The following is a 21,689-nucleotide window of genomic DNA, read 5'->3' as shown; positions in this document are numbered from 1 at the left end:
CAACCTCCTCCCTCGTCGGCTCGCGTCTCAACCTCCACAACAGAGTCCAATCCCTGATCCGAGCCTCCGACCTCGACGCCGCCTCGAAACTCGCGCGCCAGTCCGTCTACTCCAGCACTCGCCCCACCGTCTTCACCTGCAACGCCATCGTCGCCGCCATGTACAGATCCAAGCGCTACGCCGATTCGATCTCCCTCTTCGAGTACTTCTTCAAGCAGTCCAACATCGTCCCCAACGTCGTCTCCTACAACCAGATCATCAACGCTCACTGCGACGAGGGACACGTGGAAGAGGCTCTCGAGGTGTACCGTTACATACTGGCTAATTCTCCTTTCGCTCCTTCGTCGGTTACGTATAGGCATTTGACGAAAGGGTTGGTTCAAGCTGGGAGGATCGGGGAGGCTGTTAGTTTGGTTAGGGAGATGTTGAGCAAAGGCCAAGCTGCTGATTCGGTTGTGTATAGTAATGTTATAAGAGGTTACTTGGATCTTGGGGAGTTAGATAAGGCTAATGAGTTTTTCGATGAGTTGAAGAGTAAGTGTACTGTTTACGATGGGATTGTGCATGGGACCTTTATGGAGTATTGGTTTGAGAAAGGGAATGATAAGGAGGGTATGGAGTCTTACAGGTCTTTGTTGGATAAGAAGTTTAGGATGCATCCGCATACAGGGAATGCGCTTCTTGAAGTTTTTTTAAAGTATGGTAAAAAGAGTGAGGCTTGGGGTTTGTTTAACGAGATGTTGGATAATCACACTCCTCCTAATATTCTGTCTGTGAACTCTGAGACGATTAGTATAATGGTGAATGAGTGTTTCAAGATGGGGGAGTTTGGTGAAGCTATTGAGACGTTTAAGAAAGTTGGGAGGAATCCGACTTCGAGGCCGTTTGTGATGGATTATTTGGGTTACAGTAACATAGTGACGAGGTTCTGTGAGCACGGGATGTTACCGGAGGCTGAAAGGTTCTTTGCGGAGAGTGTGAGTAAGTCTTTGCCTCCTGATGCTCCGAGTCACAGAGCGATGATTGATGCTTATCTCAAGGCGGAGAGGGTTGAGGATGCTGTCAAGATGTTGAACAGGATGGTGGATGTGAATTTAAGGGTGGTTGCTGAGTTTGGTACGAGGGTGTTTGGTGAGCTGATTAGGAATGGGAAGGTTACGGAATGTGCAGAGGTTTTGACTAAGATGGGAGAGAGGGAACCGAAACCAGATCCTTCGGTTTACGATGTGGTGGTTAGAGGTCTTTGTGAGGGTGATGCACTTGAGGAAGCCAAGGATATAGTTGGTCAGATGGTTGGATATTGTGTTGGGGTTGCTCCTGTACTGAGGGAGTTTATCATAGAGACTTTTGAGAAAGCAGGACGTCGTGAGGAGATTGAGAAAACCTTGAACACGGTTAGCCGTCCTGTTAGAAACTCTAGCCAATCTGGTTACACTGCACCTAGGGTACCTGCAGTGTTGGGAGTCACACCTGCAGCTCCTCAGCAACCTAGAGACAGGGTCCCATGGACGAGCCATGGCGCAAGCATTCCAAATTCAGGTGGGGCCAGTGGAACTGTAGGTCAAACAGCAGGAGGAACTTACAAGGCTAATAATGGCCAGAATCCTTCATGGTCCAATACTTCTGTTAACCAGCAGCAAAAATCATGGTCTAATCAGACGGCAGTGCAACAGCCACCATCATGGTCGAGTCAAGCACCAGGATATCAACAGCAGCAATCTTGGTCTCAGCAACCGGCATGGTCAAGTCCTTCAGGCCAGCAACAATCATGGGCTAATCAGACAACTGGCCAGCAGCAATCATGGTCTAACCAGACGCCTGGTCAGCAGCAACAGTGGGCTAATCAGTACACTGGTCATCAGCAATCATGGTCTAACCAGACAACTGGCCAGCAGAAACCGTGGACTAATCAAAACACCGGTCATCAGCAATATCAGAACACTGGCCATCATCAGCAACCGTGGACTAATCAGACAGCTGGCCAGCATTCAGCGTGGACAGGACAGCAGCAACAATGGTCTAATCAGACAGCTAGCCCTCAGCAGTCTCAGTGGTCAAATCCCTCGTCAGGACAGGTGGCTAATCAAGCACAGTGGTCAAACTCTGGGAATAGTCATCTTCCTCAACGACAGGAGACAGAGTCCTCCCACGGGTGGCAAGATGCAGAAGACAAAAAGGTAGTTGAATCGAGCAACTAGTTCGACAGCTATTACTTCTGCTCATCTTCCTTGTGACTTTATAGTAATTTTCCTTTTGCTTTGTGGCTCTCAATTTTTGCAAACTCTGGTATTTATTAAAGATCAAAAAAATAATCTAATACGTTTTCCTGATAGTTTGACCTTGATCAAACTTGTATAATTTTATTTTTCCAAAAAGCACAGATGTTCATAATCTATAACTGTAGATTAAGCTCTGCAGGAGCAAAACTCTTCTTACATACAAAAGGCTCGACGACCTTTACATTTTATTTATAGAAACAAAGAAAGCTACTAAAAGAAGTCCTATGTATACATCTCGTAGAAGAATCTCATCTAATCAGCTGTTTTATCAAAACCCCATGACTGTGGAGCTCACGTTCATAAGAGGAGCAAGCTTCCTAGCAAAAAGGAAGCATAAAGAAGTTTGTTCTCCATTGTAAACACAATCCGTCTCGTTTTTCCTTATCGACTGTAAAAGCCTTTCTGTGATATTATCTGCAGCATACGTAGCTGGATGCGGGCCGCCAATGGACCAATCAACCCACGTCACACTTCTGTTGGCGTTCACTGAACCGTGAAACATGTTCAAGAAGTAATGCTCGTCAGGGTTTTCTATGTTCATCTTTGTGTGGAGATCCAAAGCCAAGGCAGTGTTCCTCGACTTACAGATTATGTTCAAAATCGGACCATAAAGTAACTCCATCAGGTTGGCAACCATGTTCCACCATTCGATCTGTTCAATCCACTGATTCAGACACTTTACCCTCGAGACAAATTTCATTGACAAGAGTGGTGTTGAGGGTGATGAGATCTGGAACATGTTCACTTTGGACCATACAACCAACTAACTCCACAGCTTCAGAGACTCTGCCCTCGAGACGTAATCCATTGAGGAGCGTGTTAAATGTGACCCTGTCAGGCTTATACCCCAAGTTTCAACACCTTTCCAAAAACAGCAAAAGCAGAAGAGATTTTTGCAGAGAGCTAACATGAGATGATGATAGGACGGGATCATGGATTGGAAGAGATCAACAGCATCATCCTTTTTGATATTGACGACCCCACTTCTCTACCATCACCGGGAACAGAGAAATAGTGCGATACTTGGAGTAAAAGGTTCTCTGTGATTTGGAGAAGACAACAGAAAACCCGGTTCGATAATCATATATCTAACCCGGTTCAAACTTTTTTTTGTTTTTTTACGTACAATACGTATTCTAGATTTGTTCTTTCCTACTTCAATAGAAAACCGGGTTCAATAATCATATATGTAAATCCAGTTAGGTAATCATTTATCAAAACCTCGGTACACTACCAGTATTTCAATAGATCGCCACAAAAAAAACAGTCTTTACGTTCTGCAGCATCAAGCCCCCATCCTATTACTTTGCAAGAAACCTGAAAAGAATCAGCAGATAAAAGTTTAATCAGCGCATATTTGTTCCTAACGTTACAAGTAAAACCTAAAAAGCAAAACACACCTTTCATTTCGATCCTCACACAACCACCTTCTTTCCTTCATCACTTTCAAAACAGTACCAATCGGGATTGCAAACCCAACACCAACTTCTGCTTCCCCATGCCCGCAGTTCAAGCCGATAACTTCACCCTCAAGGTTTACAAGGGCACCTCCAGAGCTCCCCTACAAATAGTAAAACGTCATCAAAATTAATACAAGTATAAACACAAACAGAAGTTACAAAAGCTACCTCATGCAAACAACAATCGGTTTGTAGATACACTTCGCATTTCCCTTCTAGACGTAAATCATGTTGTCGGCGTTTAAGACAACTTGAAAAAAAAAGACACAAAACGAAATTTATCAGATACATCAAAGAAAAAAAAAACAGCAAAATATTGAAAAACAAAACTCACCTGATTATTCCCATTGAAAAGGTGTTGCCAACCGACAAGACAAAGTCCCCAACAGCGAGAAGACTGGAAGTGCCAAACTTGGCAGGAGAGAGTGACACTGGCGACTCGATCTTGACTAGTGCTCCTACGAACGTCTGACCAAGGCTCGTGGCTATCATAACCTATCATTTTAACCAACAGCAACTTTACCAAACAAATCCATACATAAATCCACAGAGTTAACTGAACTTGTAGAGAAGATCTTACCTCTTTTCTCTGCGCATGATACACAGGACTGACTTGTAACTTTTCCACATCAACAACTGTATGAGCAGTTGTAATGATCAAGCCTTGTTCGCTAAACACAACTCCACTCCCAAACAAACCTCCTGACAAAAATTTAGTATGTAAAGAGAAACAGAGACTGGTCAATTTTCTGTAAATGAGCAGTTGTAATGATCATATCTAAGAAAACACAACAAGAGGAAAGATAAATTCCGACAAGCTAATACTAAACCGTACCTTTGTATGTAGTGAGATTCACCACGGAAGGAGCTATGATGGCCGCTGCGTTTTTCAAAGAATCTCTGCCAAAGAAATTGGCATCGGTGGAACTGCTCGTGGAGGAGTTAGATGAGGCAAGACTGGAAGTTGGAAGAGGAGATGGAGGACGCGGGACTCGAATTTGGAAGAGTATTGTTCATGGAAATGCTCCTCCAGGAAGAGGAGGTTCTGAGTAAACGCAGCATCACCGAAACCCTAATTCTATCTCTCTCCGGCGATAACGACTATGGAAGAGTATTGTTTATATTATGGGCTAACTTTCTATTGGGCCTTTTAAATTGATCAAGCCCATAAGACAATATGATTTTGCCTTTTTTTTTTTTGTTAAATGGGAAGAAATGAAAGTTTGGTTACAAACTTAATTGAACCATAATCTGCAGAGAGCTCGTCTGATCCTAGTGACTGCAAAAAAATTAAAAAACCACTAGGATACATAAAGATTAATTCCAAGCCTCAAACAAAGAGGACTTGAGATTAATAGGTAGTAAGATCAAGTAAAACAATAATGTAAACCCCTCTTCAAAGCGCTTCTTGCGGAAGCAAGAGAATAACCTGGAAAATCAGTCGAGGACTCACCGAAGTGGCTCCGAGCAGGCATCGACGAAAGCGTCTGGCTTACGCCCCGGAGCTCCGCTGGAGGAGGACCTCGACCAACCAACCTAACTATCTCGACTCGGAGACAAAAGCTCCGCCATACCAACACTGCGCACAAGGAAGCACGAGTTACGGTCAAGCGTAGGCGGTACAAATGGCTCCAAAAACCGCCCACGCGACACACAAGATGCAGCAGAAACCATGAAAGAGCACAAAGTCAATCTTGTCGGAGCTTTGAACGAGGGCATGAAGCATTCGGAGCTTTGAACGAGGACATGAAGCACAAAAGGAGGCATAACTCTCCTTGATAGCATGTATCCACAAGGTAATAGAGAACTCCACCTAAGAGCAAGTGAGTCTCCACCGCGGTTGTCCTCAAACCCTAGTAGATGACGTCGGGAGCAGGAAGGGAGAGTCGAACATATCACTATAGAACCCATGGTTGTTGTCACTTGAGCTAAGGAAGAGGTTCCCAACGAGCTCCTCAGTCTCGCCTTTTCATCTCAGACCATGGGTATAAGATGAGAAGCTCTAAATTTGCGGCCGAAGGAGGAGACAAGGGAAAGCAGAGGAGGCGGAAGGCCGGAGGAGAAGAGGCAGCGACGCACTTCATTCCGACACGCCCCCGTGACGAATCTGACCCAGAACCACCGTAAGACAAACCCTAAATCTACCAAATCGACGGCGCCTCCTGCAAGCATACGGACTATCACGACCTCGCCCTCTCTCCAGAGACGTTGGGAACACACCCAAACATCGTTTTTGTCACCGGATCTGGCCACAATCCGGCGAGAACCAGAGCAAGAGAAGCAAGGAGGAAGGGAAGAGCCCTTAACACAACAGGGAGAGGAATTGGATAGGGGGAGAAATTAGGGGTGGCAGACCGACGGGAAAAACACCCACCGCCGGCCACCAGATGAGGGAGAAAGAGAAATCGCCGAGAAGAAAAGAACTTGGAGGAGAGAGAGCGAGGAAGGGATATTTTATCAGATGAGAGATCATCATCTTCTACTGATGAAGCCATCATGATCAGCGACGATGAGGTGAAGGAAACCCTAGAGCTGAATAAGAATAAGAAGCAAAGGGTTGGGTATTGGTGGGACGAGTCTGATGCCTTCAACGGTTTAAATAGCGTGGTCAAGGGGTTACCAAAGTCTAAGGATGCTGCTTTAGTTGTGGGTTCATCAAGCTTGCTAAAGAGCAAGGCGAAGAATTATGAGAGAGCATTAGCATTAATTCAACGTGGTAACTTCTTTGATTTTCCCGACGATGAGAGTCACAATGGTGGTAATAACAAAACAAATCAAGATCCATTGCTAGGCAGCTACAACAACAAACACAACATGTCTCATGTGGATGACTGCTTTACTTTTTGTTCTATTAATGATCTCATCAAGGATACAAACAATGGTAACGAGAGATATTTATCATCAAATCATGATGATAATAACGTCACTGATTTGTGCCAGGACGAGGTTCTGTATGAGAGTTCTGGTTGTAGCAATCAACATGTGTCTCTTGATGAGTTCATTGCTTTGAGTGAAGACAAGATTCTCGGTGAGAGTTCTGTTAGTAATAACAATGGATACCGACATGTGACCCTTGAGGAGTTGGGTGTTAGTGTGGAAGATCTCATGTGTACTCCATGGGAAGTGTTTGATCCAACCTGGGAGATCAGATCAGAGACCATGGATCCATGGCTTGGTGGCTACGTCAAAGACATGTTCTCCTCTGCTGATTAAATTGCTTCTTTTATTTTGTTCTCTTTCATTTGATCGCTTCTTAGTTTGCTTGTGTAAAAAAAATGTCAACTAGAGTGATCCTGCATTCTTGTTATGTATAATCATCATGTGTTCATCTTGTTAAACCAATCATATGTGAGAAATTTGATGTTTCTGTTTGCTTATCAGTTCTAAATTGCATTTAGTTATCTGAAATTTCAATCATGAAAAGTCCCTCGATTGATTATCTATATCGATAGGTTGGTCAGAAACAGAATATCCTCCTTGCGAAAGAGAGTGGAAAATAAATAATATGAGAAGGCCATGAAGATATGGATTGGGAGTAGATAATGCTTCTTTTTCTTCTCAAAGTTTTTTTTTTAAGCTCTGTGGCTATCTACACAAAATAGCATTAGGTTGTACAAAAGTCTTTGAAATGAATAAATTTAAAAATCTTTCAAAAAAAAGAAAAAAATCCCTTATATTGTACGTGAAAAATCTGGTATTGTCTACTGCTTGAATAGAAGCAATGCATCTTTGCGCAGCTTGATCAGTCCTCATAGACTGGCTAAACGTAAACATGATCACCAACAAGCCTACACAACTTGTCAAATGGGTGGGCTGGCCACCCCTTGTCCATATCCAAATATAAATGGGTCTACTTTGGTGATACTCATTTGTCCATGCGGATTATAAATTGACAAAAATCACAAGATCAATGGACAATAGGCGTCAGTGGATTTGGACTATGTGGACGCGGTCAGTCCATTGGTCACAAAAAGTTAGGATTTCTAAAATTAGAGTTATCTTGCCAAAATCGCAAAATTGAATTTTCTTAATCTTAATATCAATTTTCCGCCAAAACCGCAAAATCGAGTTTTCCACAAAAACCGTAAAATCAAGTTTTCTAGCCAAAACCGTAAAATCAAATTTCTCGCTAATACAGCAAAATCGAATTTTCCACAAAACCCCGTAAAATACAGTTTTTCGCCAAAACCGCAAAATCAAATTTCCCTCCGAAACCGCAAAATCGAGTTTCCCGGCAAACCGTAAAATCAAATTTTCCCGCTAAAACCGTAAAATAGAGTTTCTTGCCAAAATCGCAAAATCGATTTTTTCGCTAAAATCTTAATATCGAGTTTTTTTCGCCAGAACCGTAAAATCAAGTTTTTCCGCCAAAAACGTAAAATCAAATGTTCTCGCCAAAAACGTAAAATCAAAATTTTCCGCCAAAACCGTAAAATTGAGTTTTCTTGCCAAAACCACGAAATCGAGTTTATCCGCTAAAATCTAAATATCGAGTTTTCTGCCAAAATTGCAAAATCAAGTTTTATGCCAAAATCGCAAAATCAAGTTTTTCGCCGAAATTGAGTTTTTTCGCAACAAGTACGAAAATCCAGTTTCCCGCCAAAACCACAAAATTGAGTTTTCTCGCCAAAACTACAATACAAATTTCCCGTCAAAACCGTAAAAACAAAATTTTCCTCAAAACCTTATAAGTTATGAATTATGTATATGAAGTTATACTACTTATATAGTCTTTTAAACTTATGTATTGTTGTACTTAAGGATTTATGGATGAATTATAGTTAGTCTTATAAAATTGTATTTGTATTTATAGGCTTATAAATTGAAATATAAAAATTTCTTATATAGTTCATTATTGACTCCATATAAATATGAATGTTAGTGGATTTGGTCTTTAATGGAGATGGTCGTTCTCTGTCCATAAATAATAAATGTACAAATGGATATGAGTTAATGGACGTGAGAGCCCAAGTTACAGCTCTATACACAAGCCGCAATTGTAATTAGCCATAACTGGAGAGAAACAAAAATTGTGTCCACAATAGTTAATAGCGTTTTCTATCGCTCTTTTATAAGAGTGTTGTGGTACCTACTGGTACTTGTATTTTTTCTCCAGTTCTTATTTCCTTGTCTTTGCCGTAACATTGTCCTCTTGAATTTTCAAATTAATGAAAAACTCATTGTTAAAAAAAAAAGACACTCCTCTTTGGTTCTCCCATATATACTTTTATCACAAGTTGCTCTCCTCAGCTCCAACCAGCTTTTTTTAATTTATTTTCTTGGAGCCCTTAAGCTAATCTTGTATATAAATTAATTAATGATCATAACATAACAGAAGTTTCCTATTTTCCTTTAACTGAGAAAACAATTTCGATATTTTGTTTAGGTTTACGTTTCCTTTTCCGAGAGGGATCACTTCCTACCAGGCTGCTTTATATAAACTAAAGATCCATATACGCTTAAACAACCAGAAGTTAGGTTAAGAAGTTTATATAGCTTCATATATAGTTTACGAAGTTTAGCTTCATATTGTCTCTCAATTCAGTATTTTGTTTCTCCTCCAAATCTCTTCTTAACTTCATACTTGATTATTTGACCCACAAAAAAACTTCATACTTGATTCAATATGTCCAACATGTTTGATTGATCTTGAAGAAGAAGCCTTCAAGATCAATCAAACATGCCCCTTCTTCCTCTGCCTCCTCGGAAAGTGAGGATTCTCCTAAATCGGATTCTGAAGTTGATGAAGAGTCTACATCTTCGGAGTCATCTTCTGACTACCCATCGGGAGAAGAGGATAACACAGTTCCAGATTCTATGTTTATCGATGTTGTCTCGAAGAAAAAGCGACAGTATGAGAAAAAGCTGAGGGGAAACACCCCAAAAAACAAACATTAAGTATGTTAGTCGACTCTTTCTGTTGGAACGTAAGAGGAATAAAAAGTAAGCTAAAGCGATCTAATCTCAAGAAATGGCTACGGCAGTCCAAGCCGTATTTTGGGAGTATTATAGAGACTAAGGTGAAATCTCACAAGTCTCAGCGGTATATAAGTAACATTTTTCGAGGTTAGAATTCTTCTGCAAATTATGAATTTTCTGAGCGTGGCAAAATTTGGGTGGTTTGGAACCCTGCTATTAACCTGATCTTTCACTCCAAGTCAAGCCAGATGATGACTTGCCTTGTTCAGCTTCCTAATACCACAGATGAGGTAGCGGTTTCTTTCATATATGGGCTCAACTGCAAATATGGTAGACAACACCTTTGGGAGGAGATCAAAAGTTTAGCTAGAGACCCGATCATTCATGGAAAACCATGGGCAACTTTGGGTGAATATAATCAAATCTTGAATCCTCCTGAGAATTCAAGTGGGAGCTCTCGCATCTCTAGCGGGATAGCGGATTTCAGAGACTGTGTTGAGTATGCGGGCTTGTTTGATCTCTCAATTAGAGGTAACAAATTTACTTGGTGGAGTAAGCAAGTCGCCTCTCCTATTGCGAAGAAACTAGATCGAATTCTGATCAACGACTTGTGGCAACTTAAATTCCCGGTCTCCTATGCTCATTTTGGAAGCCCGGATTTCTCAGACCATTCTTCTAGCTGCTTGGTACTTGCTTAAAGAGTCAAGTCGAAAAAGCCCTTCATGGTTTCTCATTTCCTGTTCCATCATCTGGACTTCCTTCCCAGGGTGGCCATGAACTGGCAGGAAACGTCGATTATTGGATTAGCAATGTTCTCTTTCTCACAGAAGCTAAAGCTTCTAAAGAAGGAGATCTTGGATATCAACAGAAAACACTTTTCAAACCTTGAGGAGAGAGTAAAGGAGGCCCACTCTGTTCTAGTGTCCTTCCAAAATCAGATCTTAGTGGATCTATCACCTCTCTTAGCTGTTGGTGAAAGAGAAGCAAACAAGAAGTGAGTAACGTTGGCGCTAGCAGAGGAACAATTTCTGGAACATAGATCTAGAGTGAACTGGTCTGCAAATGGGGATATGAACACTGCTGTTTTCCACAGAATGGTTGCTTCACGACGGGCTACTAATCAAATTCACTACCTAATGGACTTAGGAGGAAACAGATTATCAGAACTTGTGGACATTAAATCTCATTGTGTGTCCTATTATGAAGAATTTTTTGGAGCAGAGATGCCTGCTCTTTCCTCTGCCTCGTTGGATCAGATAAGTGGGCTCACTCCCTTCAGATGCTCTGACTCCATGAAAAATCTACTTCAGGCTCAAGTGACTGCAGAAGATGTGAAAAAGAGATATTTTCCTTACCTCGCAACAAAATGCCAGGCCCTGATGGTTATACAGGCGAGTTCTATGGGAAAACTTGGGATGTTATTGGCCCAGATTTGACTAGAGCTGTACTAGAGTTCTTTAGCTCTGGAAAACTTCTGAAACAATGGAATTGCACTGTCATTTCCTTGATACCAAAGCGTGTAGGAGCGGACAAGCTTGTTGATTTCCGGCCTATCTCTTTATGCAACGTGGTGTACAAGGTCATCTCCAAGATCTTGGCTCGTAGGCTGCAAGATATTACCCCATCGATGGTCTTTAGCACGCAGTCAACCTTTATCAAAGACATATTACTTGTGGAGAATGTTTTACTAGCCACTGAGATGGTCCAAGGTTTCAACAGATCCAATATCTCAAAGAGGGGACTCTTGAAGGTAGACTTGAGGAAAGCATTTGATTCAGTGATTGGGATTTCATCATTCAGATTCTTATAACAGCGGAGTTTCCCCTGGTTTTCATCAACTGGATTACTCAGTGTTTGACGACGACATCCTTCTCCATCAATGTCAATGGGGACCTGTGTGGTTTTTTTAAAGGAACTCGAGGTTTGCGCCAAGGAGACCCTCTATCTCCTTCCCTATTTGTCATTGCTATGGAAGCTTTCTCTACTCTCTTAACTGAAAAATTTGAGGCCGGTGCTATTGGGTTCCACCCCCTTGGACGATTTCCTAAGGTAACCCACCTAGCTTTTGCGGACGATGTGATTATTGTGTTTGACGGTCTTGCAGAGTCTCTACAAACCATTACGTCAACTCTTGATAATTTCAAGGATATGTCGGGTCTGCGAATGAACAAAGACAAAACAGAACTTTTCTTAGCGGGACTGAATCCCGAGTAAACAGAAGCAATGAATATCTTTGTTTTCCAAAAGGGTTCTCTCCCCATCAAGTATCTAGGGCTGCCTCTGATGCACAGAAAACTGCGGACGTCTGAATACTCTCCGCTCACCGATAGGATTAAAGCTAAGTTCAACAGCTGGACAGTGACAAGTCTTTCCTTCGCAGGGAGAGTCCAGTTGATCTCAGCAGTAATTTACAACCTTGTCAACTTCTGGTTCACCGCCTTCTGCCTACCGAAAGGTTGCTTGAAGGAAATTGAATCTCTGTGTAATCGGTTCTTATGGTCTGGGGACATTCAGAAGCGATCTGTAGCAAAGGTCTCGTGGCAGTCTAGCTGTTTACCGAAATCAGAGGGGGGACTGGGGTTGAGGAATTTCGAAGTTTGGAACAAAGCGTTGAATCTCAAGCTAGTCTGGCTCCTTTTTGCATCTACCACCTCCTTGTGGGTTGCTTGGATGAGAGAGCACAAACTTAAACGACGGAATTTTTGGTCACTTGAAGCAAAAGAAACAGATTCGTGGATTTGGAAAAGTCTCCTATCCCTCCGACCTCTAGCGAGTCAGATGTTGAGTTGTAGAGTAGGAGACGGAAGGAGAATCAGTTTCTGGTATGATAATTGGTCTATTCACGGTCCTCTGATTCGCTTCATTGGCTTATATGGACCTCTCTTAATGGGTATCCAGGATCAATCAACCGTTGCTGAAGCGCTGTTGGTAAGGGACTGGCAGGCTCCTTCTCGAACTCGGAATCAAAATGTATCCCTAGTAAGGGCAACACTTAGGGACTGGCCTCATCAAGCTGTTCCATCTGAACCGGATATATTCATGTGGGGTCCTTCGGACAGTTGCAGTGATATTTTCTCTACAAAGAAAGCTTGGGAATTTCTTAGGCCAAGGGCTGAGACAAAGGAATGGTCACAAGTGGTGTGGTTCAAGAACATGGTTCCAAAACATGCTTTTAATTTCTGGATGGCTAATCTCAATAGGCTCCCACTAAATGAGCGTTTGCACCAGTGGGGTTTGATGGACTCAGGACTTTGTACCCTATAGTGGTGATTACAGGGTCAGCAAACAATAACTTCGAGCCTTGGAAAAATTAATGGACCGACCGTCAGACGGGATGGGGCCCACGGGCCGAGAGAGCGGGTGTGGGTGGCCCATTAGCTGTGGTCGGATCGGGGCGTTATAAGTGGTATCAGAGCTGGTTAGCCATCTCGGTTCTGACCCGAGAGGCGTCTTGAGACCTGTCGTGGAGCGCAACGAGGACGTTGCGTTCTTTGAGAGGGGGTGAATTGTAACATCCCGAGTTGTGATATATGGAAAGGCTTAATATGATTGATTTGGCTACATATGTCACCAAAGTTGACTTACCTTTTCCGTCACACATCCGTTTAGAACTCCAGAGTTAAGCGTGCTTGAGCTGGAGTAGTAGAAGGATGGGTGACCTATCGGGAAGTGATTCGCGATAGCGTGCGAGTGAGGCCACAGCACGGAGAAAGGTCGGGTGGTGATTGCAGGGTCAGTACAATGACTTCGAACCTTGGAAAAATTTACGGACCGACCGTCAGACGGAATAGGGCCCACGGGCCGAGAGAGCGGGCGTGGGTGGCCCATTAGTTGTGGGCGGGTTGGGGCGTTATATGGGGTTTGATGGACTTAGGACTTTGTACCCTATCTTCCATTGACCAAGAATCAAGAGATCATCTGTTACTAAACTGTAGGTTCGCAGCAGATGTTTGGGATTGCGTTAAATAGAAACTTGGCTCCCCAGGGATTCGAATTACATCATGGAATGACTTGATTGAATGGCTTCTTTCGAGGTCTGGATCAGCAAGACGAAGATATCTCAGGAAAATTGTGTGCCAAACAGCAGTCTACCTCATTTGGAAGGAGAGAAATGACAGGAAACATGGGAGGCCTCCTTCAACATCCATTGTCATATTCAACAAAATTGACAGGACAACGAAGGACACTCTACTAGCAAGAAGACATAACAAAGGGTGTGGGAACCTGCTCTCTTTGTGGTTTTCTTATAGCTAACTTTAATTGAATTTTGGTTGTTCCAATTATATAGCTTCTCACTGGTTTTTCATTTTTTTTTGCCATAGAAGCTCTCTGCTTCTTTTGCAGCTGATGTAACCAATTTTCTTTTGGTAATATAATTTATAGTTATCAAAAAAAAATATATATATGTCCAACATGGGAGATTACGTCAAAGAGTCAAAGACCATGGCTGCGTGGCTTGGTTATATCAAAGAGAGGCTCTCTCCTCATCACTAATTCACACGCTTAAATGCTCTATGTTTAATCTCTTATTGTAGTAATTAGATAGAAATAGCGTAATCCTCGAAGTTACAAAATCATTATTGATTTATTACAATATATTACCGTCGTCAAAATGTTCTGGGAAACCAATGAATAATAGAAAGATAGTTCAGTTTCTTGAGTCTTGTCTTTTCGCTATCTTAAGAAGTTGTTAAATCAACCAAAAACTCCTTTCTTCCTCATGATTCTCAGTCATGTTACTCAGAAATTTCCACAAAAATATATTATTCTGTTTGTCTGAACCAAGAAGTTCTTGATCAGGCGTGAAAGTAATTGCTGGTATGGAAGAATCTTAAACCCTTTGGTTTAACCAATCTAAAATGACTCCAGCGATGACTTCTCGCTCAGGCTCGAAGAGGAGATCGTGCAACAACCCCTCGAAGAGCTTCATTGATTTATCTGACGAAGAAGCTTCCTCGTAGAGCCTCTTAGAGGCATTAGGATCAGTCACGGTATCTGCTGTACCGTGCATCACAAGAAAAGGAACTTTCACTTTGTTTAAATTTTGCTGCAAATGAGAAGCGATTCTAAGGATCTCGTAGCCGGTTCTAACCCGGATGGATCCGGTGAATACTAAAGGGTCAGAGTATTTGGTGATAAGAGCTTGTGGATCACGAGAAACCTGCACTCCTTCCTTGTTTGCTGCACTGAGTTGGTACCTTGGCAACAAGAACGCAACGATTGGAGCAAGAACCTGTTTGAATTAAAAACAAATAAAACTGAGCAGACTGGTAAGGATTAGTTGAAAAATGAGTGAACTATATATGACTTACTGTGAAGATTGGATGAGATGGTTGGACTCCAACAGCTGGTGAAGTCAATGCAATGCCTGAAACTCGAGACTCGATCTTTGGATCCAGCATAGCCTGCACTTGATTGTTTTATACATCGTTTGAGATTCTGTACTACTTGGATGATGGCTGTTTAATAAGTCTAAAGATGTTAACCTTGAGGATGATGGCTCCTCCTGTTGAGTGTCCAATGCAGAAACAGGGGAGTCCTGGATTCTCTGTGAGAACCTTGTCAAGAAACGATTTCTACAAAAGGTAATGATGGTGTTAGTTTGTTTTGGAATCTAAAAACTATAGAGGGGGAGAGTCAGATACCAAATCGTCAACAGCGTAATCAAGGGAAGGAACATAAGCATGAAGTCCATCACTTCCACCATGACCTGGCAGAAACATTTACTTTTCACGGTCAGATGAATTAGATATGGAAGTTATTATCACTGAGGGAGATGCCTGAAAAGGCTATAACTTCTAAACTTCATGCATATATAACAAATCATAGTAAACAAAAAAAAAAATCATAGTCCCTAAGTTGTTGGCAGTGTAAAACTAAAGATGAGGTTTATGTGTCACCTTTCCACACGAATTAAGCAGCACCTCAAACACAAAATCACTATATTCCCCTGCCACATCCAAACACAGAGAGACATTGTTGAAGACTACTAATTAATGTCCGCTTCTATTTATGCTAAGAACATGTTACATATATGTTACCAAACGTTCAAGATCAAGACTACTAACTATGTGAATTTTTTTTTTTAACCTCAAATCATCAAGATGTTGAAAACCATGTATAGGTTTATACTTTGATAACTTTTCATGTGATGTTCGAGTAACTGACTAAGGATGAATATCAGAAAGCTAACTACAAGTGGTGAAAGAGAAGAAAGATTACCGATCCAATCGATTCCATAGACCTTGAACCCATTAGCATTTAGCTGCTTTGCAAAATCATTATACCTTCCACTGCAAAAATTTTGAAAAAGAAACTAATATTAAGCTTTCTTTCTTCCAAAAGAAAAAAAACTATATACAAAGCAAATGATGCATAACTAGAAACGTATATATATTCAAACCTATGCTCATTTAAGCCATGTAGCAGAACAACAAGTCCCCTGCAAGAAATAGACAAATCAAGAAAGTTAAGAAACCAGACAAGAACATAATGAAATATTATGTAATAAACTTTTTTTGTAAGGACAAAACTTAAGTTAAACGAAAAATAATTACCTGTGATTAAGGGAAAGAGGTGACCATGACTGAGTAAACAACGTGTCGCCTCTCTTCGTCGTGAAAAGCGAATAATCTCTGACGTAGCTTCCATCCCCGCCTTCATCTTCCAAAACTCGCCTTATCGCAAGCTCCCTTCTTACGGCAACCTCCTCATCAACCACCGCAGCTGGAACCGACGGAGGCGAGACGCTGATCATGTTCCTTTTCTTGACCAAGATCTGCGGCGCGGCTCGCACCTTGCTCTCCTGTTTCTCGTCTCTGATCACCACCGCTCCCATCTTCCCCTGCCAAAGGACGAAGCGAAACGGGAGGAGGAGGAAGAGAATGAGCGAGTGGATGATGGTAAAGAGGCGCTTGAGCTCTCTCATGGAGAAGAGAGCCCTAACCCGACCGCTTGCTCCCGACGTTAGAATCAACGCTGATGAATGATCTGTTCCCATGGACATTGTTTCCACCGCCATTAACGATAACGATGACGATGATGATTGTTTTTTTTTTTAAACTGACGATGATGATTGTTATTACAGTAAGGGTTCACAAATTTGTTTTTGGACAAAAACAATTGTTTTGTCGTCCAAAATTAGAATCCAAATTTAGGGCCTCCTCTTTTTATTATGAACAGAGTTTTAAAAGAAACAGAGCTTGGATTATAATAATAATGGCTGATGAGGAAGAAAAAGAAGAAAGAAAAGATGATTGTGAAATTATTCGAGAGGATAACCTTCCTTATAAAGAAATAAATCCAAATCTTTTATTACCGTTTTGTGAATTTTTTTTTAACTTGGACAAAAAGCCTTCGTAGCTTCGGGACACATGAGAAGACACGAGGAGATGCTTCCAGAATCGACAAATGAAAGGTCCGGTCCATATATTATCTATCTTTATGTGTAATCTTCCATTTGTATCGGGTGTAAATCACTTCTTTTTTTGGCAAATTACTTTCTTCGTGGTTGATTCATTTTAGCAATATATGATTAAAAATTAGAGATAAAAAGCTCCACAAGTAAGAATAAATTCGATATTGCCCCAACTATGTTGGCTTTTTCTAACCATGCCTCCAATACGTCGTGTTTTGGACGTTTGCGATATAATGGGAGGTTTCATGATATAATTTTATTCACCAAAAAGACAAGTATCGTTCTCAACTAGGGCCACTAATGAATTAACCACATGTCTTAAAACTTACAACAACAAAAAACTGTTACAAACTTACAATCAATCAAATCCGGATTTAGACATCTTCACTCCACACTAACAGATTTCACTGAAACATTAATAGTAGAAAGCATTTTAAGTTTTAACTATGTTCGTAGTAAAAAAAAAAACTAAACAAGCATCCACATGAGTAAGAAGTGAATGATAATCTAGTAATAGTTCACCTTGTAACGTGATACTAGTCGCAACTATACAGACACTTATGGACAATTTTGTTTGCATAAGAAAACTTATATGCAAAACAATTCAGAAAATGTTTGCATAATACTCTTTTTTTTTCAAAAAATAACTTTACAAATATAATTTTAAAATCATTCAACCAATTAAAAAAATAACTCTAAAATCTAATTGGTTATACAGTTTTCAGTAAAGTTAAAAATAATATAAATATATCAAAATTTCTATCTATTTAACAACAAACATCTTTTAAAACATCGACTAATATGAAACTGAGGGAATAATAGTCTAAAATTCTGACAAAAAAAATCACGAGGTGAAACGCGGCGGCTGGTTATCGTCGTGAAAGAAACAGAACCGTTGCTTTCAAGGGAGCGATGGACCAAACACGTGTCGCAAAGAGACCCCTCACTTCCACGGCTCCAAAAATAGCGTTTACCACTCTTTTTTCTTCTGTTCCAGTAGCCTATCTAATTTCATATCAAACATTATTACCGACATACGAGTAATATATTATCAAACATTATACCGACATACCTCCTCGAGACAGACTGAAAAAGTCGAGAAAATACTGTTGCTTCGTTGACAAGGTAGCCTACGTGTCCTGGTGATCCGTGATTCCATCCCAATCTGGAAAACATACAAATCATTGTAAACTCTTATTGAACAACAATAACTATCACATACAAAATATTAAGACTTTGGCAATAAACCCTGTTCGTTTGACAGTCGCTGGCCGTAGCAGTCAAATGTTGTTCGTTTAATTATTGTAATGATTAGACGATCAATTTCAGCGACCAACGACTAAATTTTTTATCACTGATAAATTAGCATTTTTATCGATAAATTAGTGTTTTTATGGGAAAAATAACTATCAAAATTTTGGTTGCTATTGCTGATAAGAAATGAAACGAACAACAATAATAGTAATAGCTTATTGCTTACTGTTTTGATCACTATTGCTGGCGACCGAACAGCACCAAGATATAAAGGGCATCATTAACCCCAGTTTCTTAACCGGGGTTCTTAACTCATGATTTGACACTTTTTTTTTACATTTTTCGGCTAAAAGACGATTCTTATATCTCTTATTTAAGAGACGGTTCTTAACTTTTCTTAGATTTTAACTAAGAAAAGTTAAGAACCGTCTCTTAGCCGAAGCTAAGAACCTCAATTAAGAGACTGAGGTTAATGATGGTCTAAGCACCTGAGCAAACGCTTAAAAGTGATCATAAAATTCTAGCGTAGTCAGTCTCGAGCATCTGTAATAAGTAAACAAACCAGTAAACCCNCCCCCCCCCCTTTCTGTATTAAAAACAACTTGTGAAGAATAAGAATCAGAAATTGTCAAAAAAGAAAGAAAAAATAAGAATCAGATCCAATATAAAGAATAAGAATCAGATCCAATATGCATGTAATGTAAATGCAAGTATGTGCGTCTTGCAACTAACACTATCTATCTATCTATTATTATAAAGTAGTGTTTTATTTTCTGTGAGGCTGCCACGTCAGCGTCAGGTCAAGAAAATCGATTCCTATGTTCGCGACACGTGTCCCGCTTGCACTTCTTTAAGTCAATATGTTTTAGGCTTATTTCCTCCTTAATCTTTATGTAACTGTGATTTGGGCTCTGAAGACTGGATATAGACAGTCCGATAGCCCAATAGGTTCAACCGCGAAGAATGGAATCTAGGCTTCGTCTCTACACGGTCTGCGGTGACTTCTGATAGAAAGACGCCTTTGTACGTCATATCATGTTCATCCTATTGCCTATGAAAATCAGATTGGGTTACATACATTTTTTATTTCCGACCAATCTTTGTTCGAAGTCAGCGCTTGTGTCTATCACTTGATGTTCTGCCTACCGGCTTCCAATATCCAGAATCGTTACGGAAACTGCAAGCATTCAATCATGATTATCAAATCTCTACCCGGTCCCTCACACAATGTCTCATTCAATACATCCCCTCATTTCTTCAATGGTATGAATCTACAACTATAAATACGTATGTTTCTTTCATTGAAATTCATCAGTCCTTCATCTCAATCTTTATATTTATTACATTTTTACAGAGATTACAATTGCAAACTCCTCTGTTAATCGCCGCCGTAAGTGTTTCTCGCCGACTTGAAAATCGGAATTTGTAGCACCACCGTCGAGGTTCGACTTCTGAGATCTTGGGAGGGAGGCGGCGAGCTAATATATGTCGACATGCAATTCCTAGACGCAAAGGTAATCCTGCCGAGCATACACATAATCCTCTTACTATTTCTTGCAAAGTTTTGATTATTACATTTGTGAGAAACTCATCTTCAACTAGAGCCGTCAAGCATCTCCTACCATTGGACATGTGTAGCCTCTTTGATTCTATATCTTTTGGTGAACGAGATTGTTTGATTAGCTTTTGTGAAATCTTAAGATTAGTGTGTTAATCTCTAGAAGCAGCCACTCATTTCGTTTCTAAATTATGTTCACTAAGTGTTTTCCGTTGCGAGGATCACAAATTCTAGATCATTTTCATTATCAACTTCTGTAAAGAGTGGTATAGTCATTGTGGCACTAATAACTGTATCTCTTTTGTGTTATGAGACTTGAGAGTTCTATACTCATACGTTCATTTGTATTTGACATTGCTTACTGGTGAAAATGCAGTGTGTTTGTATCCTCCAGCAATTGATACAACCATATAGGACAAGTGCGTAACTTCAGTGAAGATGTGTCTCAAATGCCTGAAATCAAAGACAGTGATGTTCTGAATGCTTAGAAAGGCTTGATGGCTACAGATTTGGAAGCTCTACCTTCTGCTGTTGTTCACGACACCAAAAACACAATCTCGAAAAACACAGAGGACAAGGCAGGGCAAGAGGCTGGGTCTGATCATTAGTTCGCCAGTGAACTTAGTAAAGTGTATAATCATCAGTTTATAAACCCTTGGAATCATATTCAGGGTTTTGTTAAGTTGCTACTTTCTTTCTGTTTGGAATCATTTTCTTAGCTCATATAGACACTGTGCAATACTTTTATCATGATAATGGCAGTGCTGAAACTTATTTGATCACAAAGCCGCTTGCTTACCTTTGGTCCAGAAAAGGATAAGCGAGTTGGAAGAAGATGTCTATTCATCTATTATTTCTATAAATTAGTTATCACTAACTCCACTAATCTATAGAACAAGGTTGGCACTGTTAGGTTCAACTCCTATGGGCTGCCTTGACAACAATTGTTTTTTGCCTTGACAACAATTAACTTTGAGCTTCACATATTACAGGAAAAGGCAAGAGACTTTGAGCATAAAGTTATTGGCTTTTGTTTCAATTTTACCCATTTCTTTATATCATATTAGTTACAGCTTAGATAGAGTAAATTTTTGTGGATCCTCGGGGGTTAATTATATAAGATGTTGCTGTTAGGTACTCAACCATGAACTAATCTATGAAACTTAATTGACATTTTTGTCTGGCTCTGAGATACTTTTTGCTGCTGTGGTAGCAAATGTAACTTGTTTTCCAATATGGTTTGTATGTAAATGAGTTTCATATTGTTGCTCTAATGAAATGTTTCATGAATTAATGGTTTTGAGATACTTTTTAATTATTTTTAGATGCCCAAAGTTATTATAGAGCATGGATTCAGGTACATCATCTTGAACATCAGAACATGTCTTTACCTTTTTGCTTTTATGTTTGTCGTTAAATGCATATATATTTTGTGAGATGTGACCAAGTAATGTGTATATTCTTCACCAAAGTTGATTATTTTGTTTGTCCCTACTGCATCATGACGATGAAAGAGTTCACTAAACGAAAGCATCACATGCTTAGTAGATGCACTCTTTTAAAAGTATTGTATTAAGTTCAGTGGTTGTACTTATAACTATAAAAGCTTTAACCGTAGCTTAATCACCTAATAAGTCTCTCATTAAGTGTATTTTTGTTTAGCTCATGAGTGACATCTATGGGAGGAAAACATCTGCCCAAAGCTCATGAAGCATTTGAGGGTTCATTGGGATTGACTGAAGACTTCTCTCTTTGTGCAACCACATCTCAGCCCTGTCACAGTTAAATAGCATTATCTTGAA

At 40.4% G+C, this 21,689-nt stretch overlaps 3 protein-coding genes and 1 long non-coding RNA gene across 4 annotated transcripts in view; 2 read left to right on the top strand and 2 right to left on the bottom strand.

The window, feature by feature from the left end:
• The window catches only part of LOC106309466 (pentatricopeptide repeat-containing protein At1g10270-like), a 3,730-nt gene extending 1,400 nt beyond the window's left edge, over nt 1-2,330 (top strand). The window contains exon 2 of the mRNA XM_013746490.1: nt 1-2,330. This exon is cut by the window's left edge and continues 44 nt beyond it. Within this exon, the coding sequence (XP_013601944.1) occupies nt 1-2,198 (2,198 nt within the window). The 3' untranslated portion in view covers nt 2,199-2,330.
• A 1,110-nt stretch (nt 2,331-3,440) lies between these two features.
• Nucleotides 3,441-4,822, bottom strand: LOC106309465 (putative protease Do-like 14). Its single transcript, XM_013746489.1, has 6 exons — nt 4,575-4,822; nt 4,320-4,441; nt 4,074-4,234; nt 3,908-3,989; nt 3,680-3,840; nt 3,441-3,596 (listed from the first exon to the last, which is right to left on the bottom strand). The coding sequence occupies exons 3-6, from the start codon at nt 4,229-4,231 to the stop codon at nt 3,581-3,583; spliced, it is 417 nt and encodes a 138-aa protein (XP_013601943.1). The 5' UTR covers nt 4,232-4,234; nt 4,320-4,441; nt 4,575-4,822; the 3' UTR covers nt 3,441-3,580.
• Nucleotides 4,823-14,166: 9,344 nt separating this feature from the next.
• On the bottom strand, nt 14,167-16,930 carry LOC106307377 (monoglyceride lipase-like). Its single transcript, XM_013744314.1, has 7 exons — nt 16,216-16,930; nt 16,062-16,100; nt 15,881-15,951; nt 15,304-15,368; nt 15,145-15,234; nt 14,971-15,063; nt 14,167-14,891 (listed from the first exon to the last, which is right to left on the bottom strand). The coding sequence occupies exons 1-7, from the start codon at nt 16,677-16,679 to the stop codon at nt 14,490-14,492; spliced, it is 1,224 nt and encodes a 407-aa protein (XP_013599768.1). The 5' UTR covers nt 16,680-16,930; the 3' UTR covers nt 14,167-14,489.
• A 2,373-nt stretch (nt 16,931-19,303) lies between these two features.
• Nucleotides 19,304-20,501, top strand: LOC106311486. Its single transcript, XR_001264032.1, has 3 exons — nt 19,304-19,592; nt 19,684-19,843; nt 20,264-20,501. It is a non-coding gene; the product is annotated as an uncharacterized LOC106311486 (long non-coding RNA).
• The last annotated feature ends 1,188 nt before the right edge of the window (nt 20,502-21,689 follow it).

This window comes from Brassica oleracea, chromosome C8 (genome assembly GCF_000695525.1).
Source record: "Brassica oleracea var. oleracea cultivar TO1000 chromosome C8, BOL, whole genome shotgun sequence".
Lineage (NCBI taxonomy): Eukaryota > Viridiplantae > Streptophyta > Magnoliopsida > Brassicales > Brassicaceae > Brassica > Brassica oleracea.
Note: the sequence above shows the minus strand (reverse complement) of the source record. Positions and strands in the feature narration are given on the sequence as shown.

What these genes read in the sequence shown, in the direction of transcription:
- LOC106309465 (XM_013746489.1), bottom strand. Translation starts at nt 4,231, where the DNA reads ATGATAGCCACGAGCCTTGGTCAGACGTTCGTAGGAGCACTAGTCAAG. An exon ending in TTTTCAATGGGAATAATCAG is followed by an intron (nt 3,990 to 4,073) that starts GTGAGTTTTGTT and finishes TTTTTTTTCAAG; the next exon opens with TTGTCTTAAACGCCGACAAC. An exon ending in CCGATTGTTGTTTGCATGAG is followed by an intron (nt 3,841 to 3,907) that starts GTAGCTTTTGTA and finishes TACTATTTGTAG; the next exon opens with GGGAGCTCTGGAGGTGCCCT.
- LOC106307377 (XM_013744314.1), bottom strand. Translation starts at nt 16,679, where the DNA reads ATGGCGGTGGAAACAATGTCCATGGGAACAGATCATTCATCAGCGTTG. An exon ending in CATGGCTTAAATGAGCATAG is followed by an intron (nt 15,952 to 16,061) that starts GTTTGAATATAT and finishes AAATTTTTGCAG; the next exon opens with TGGAAGGTATAATGATTTTG. An exon ending in ATTACGCTGTTGACGATTTG is followed by an intron (nt 15,235 to 15,303) that starts GTATCTGACTCT and finishes TACCTTTTGTAG; the next exon opens with AAATCGTTTCTTGACAAGGT.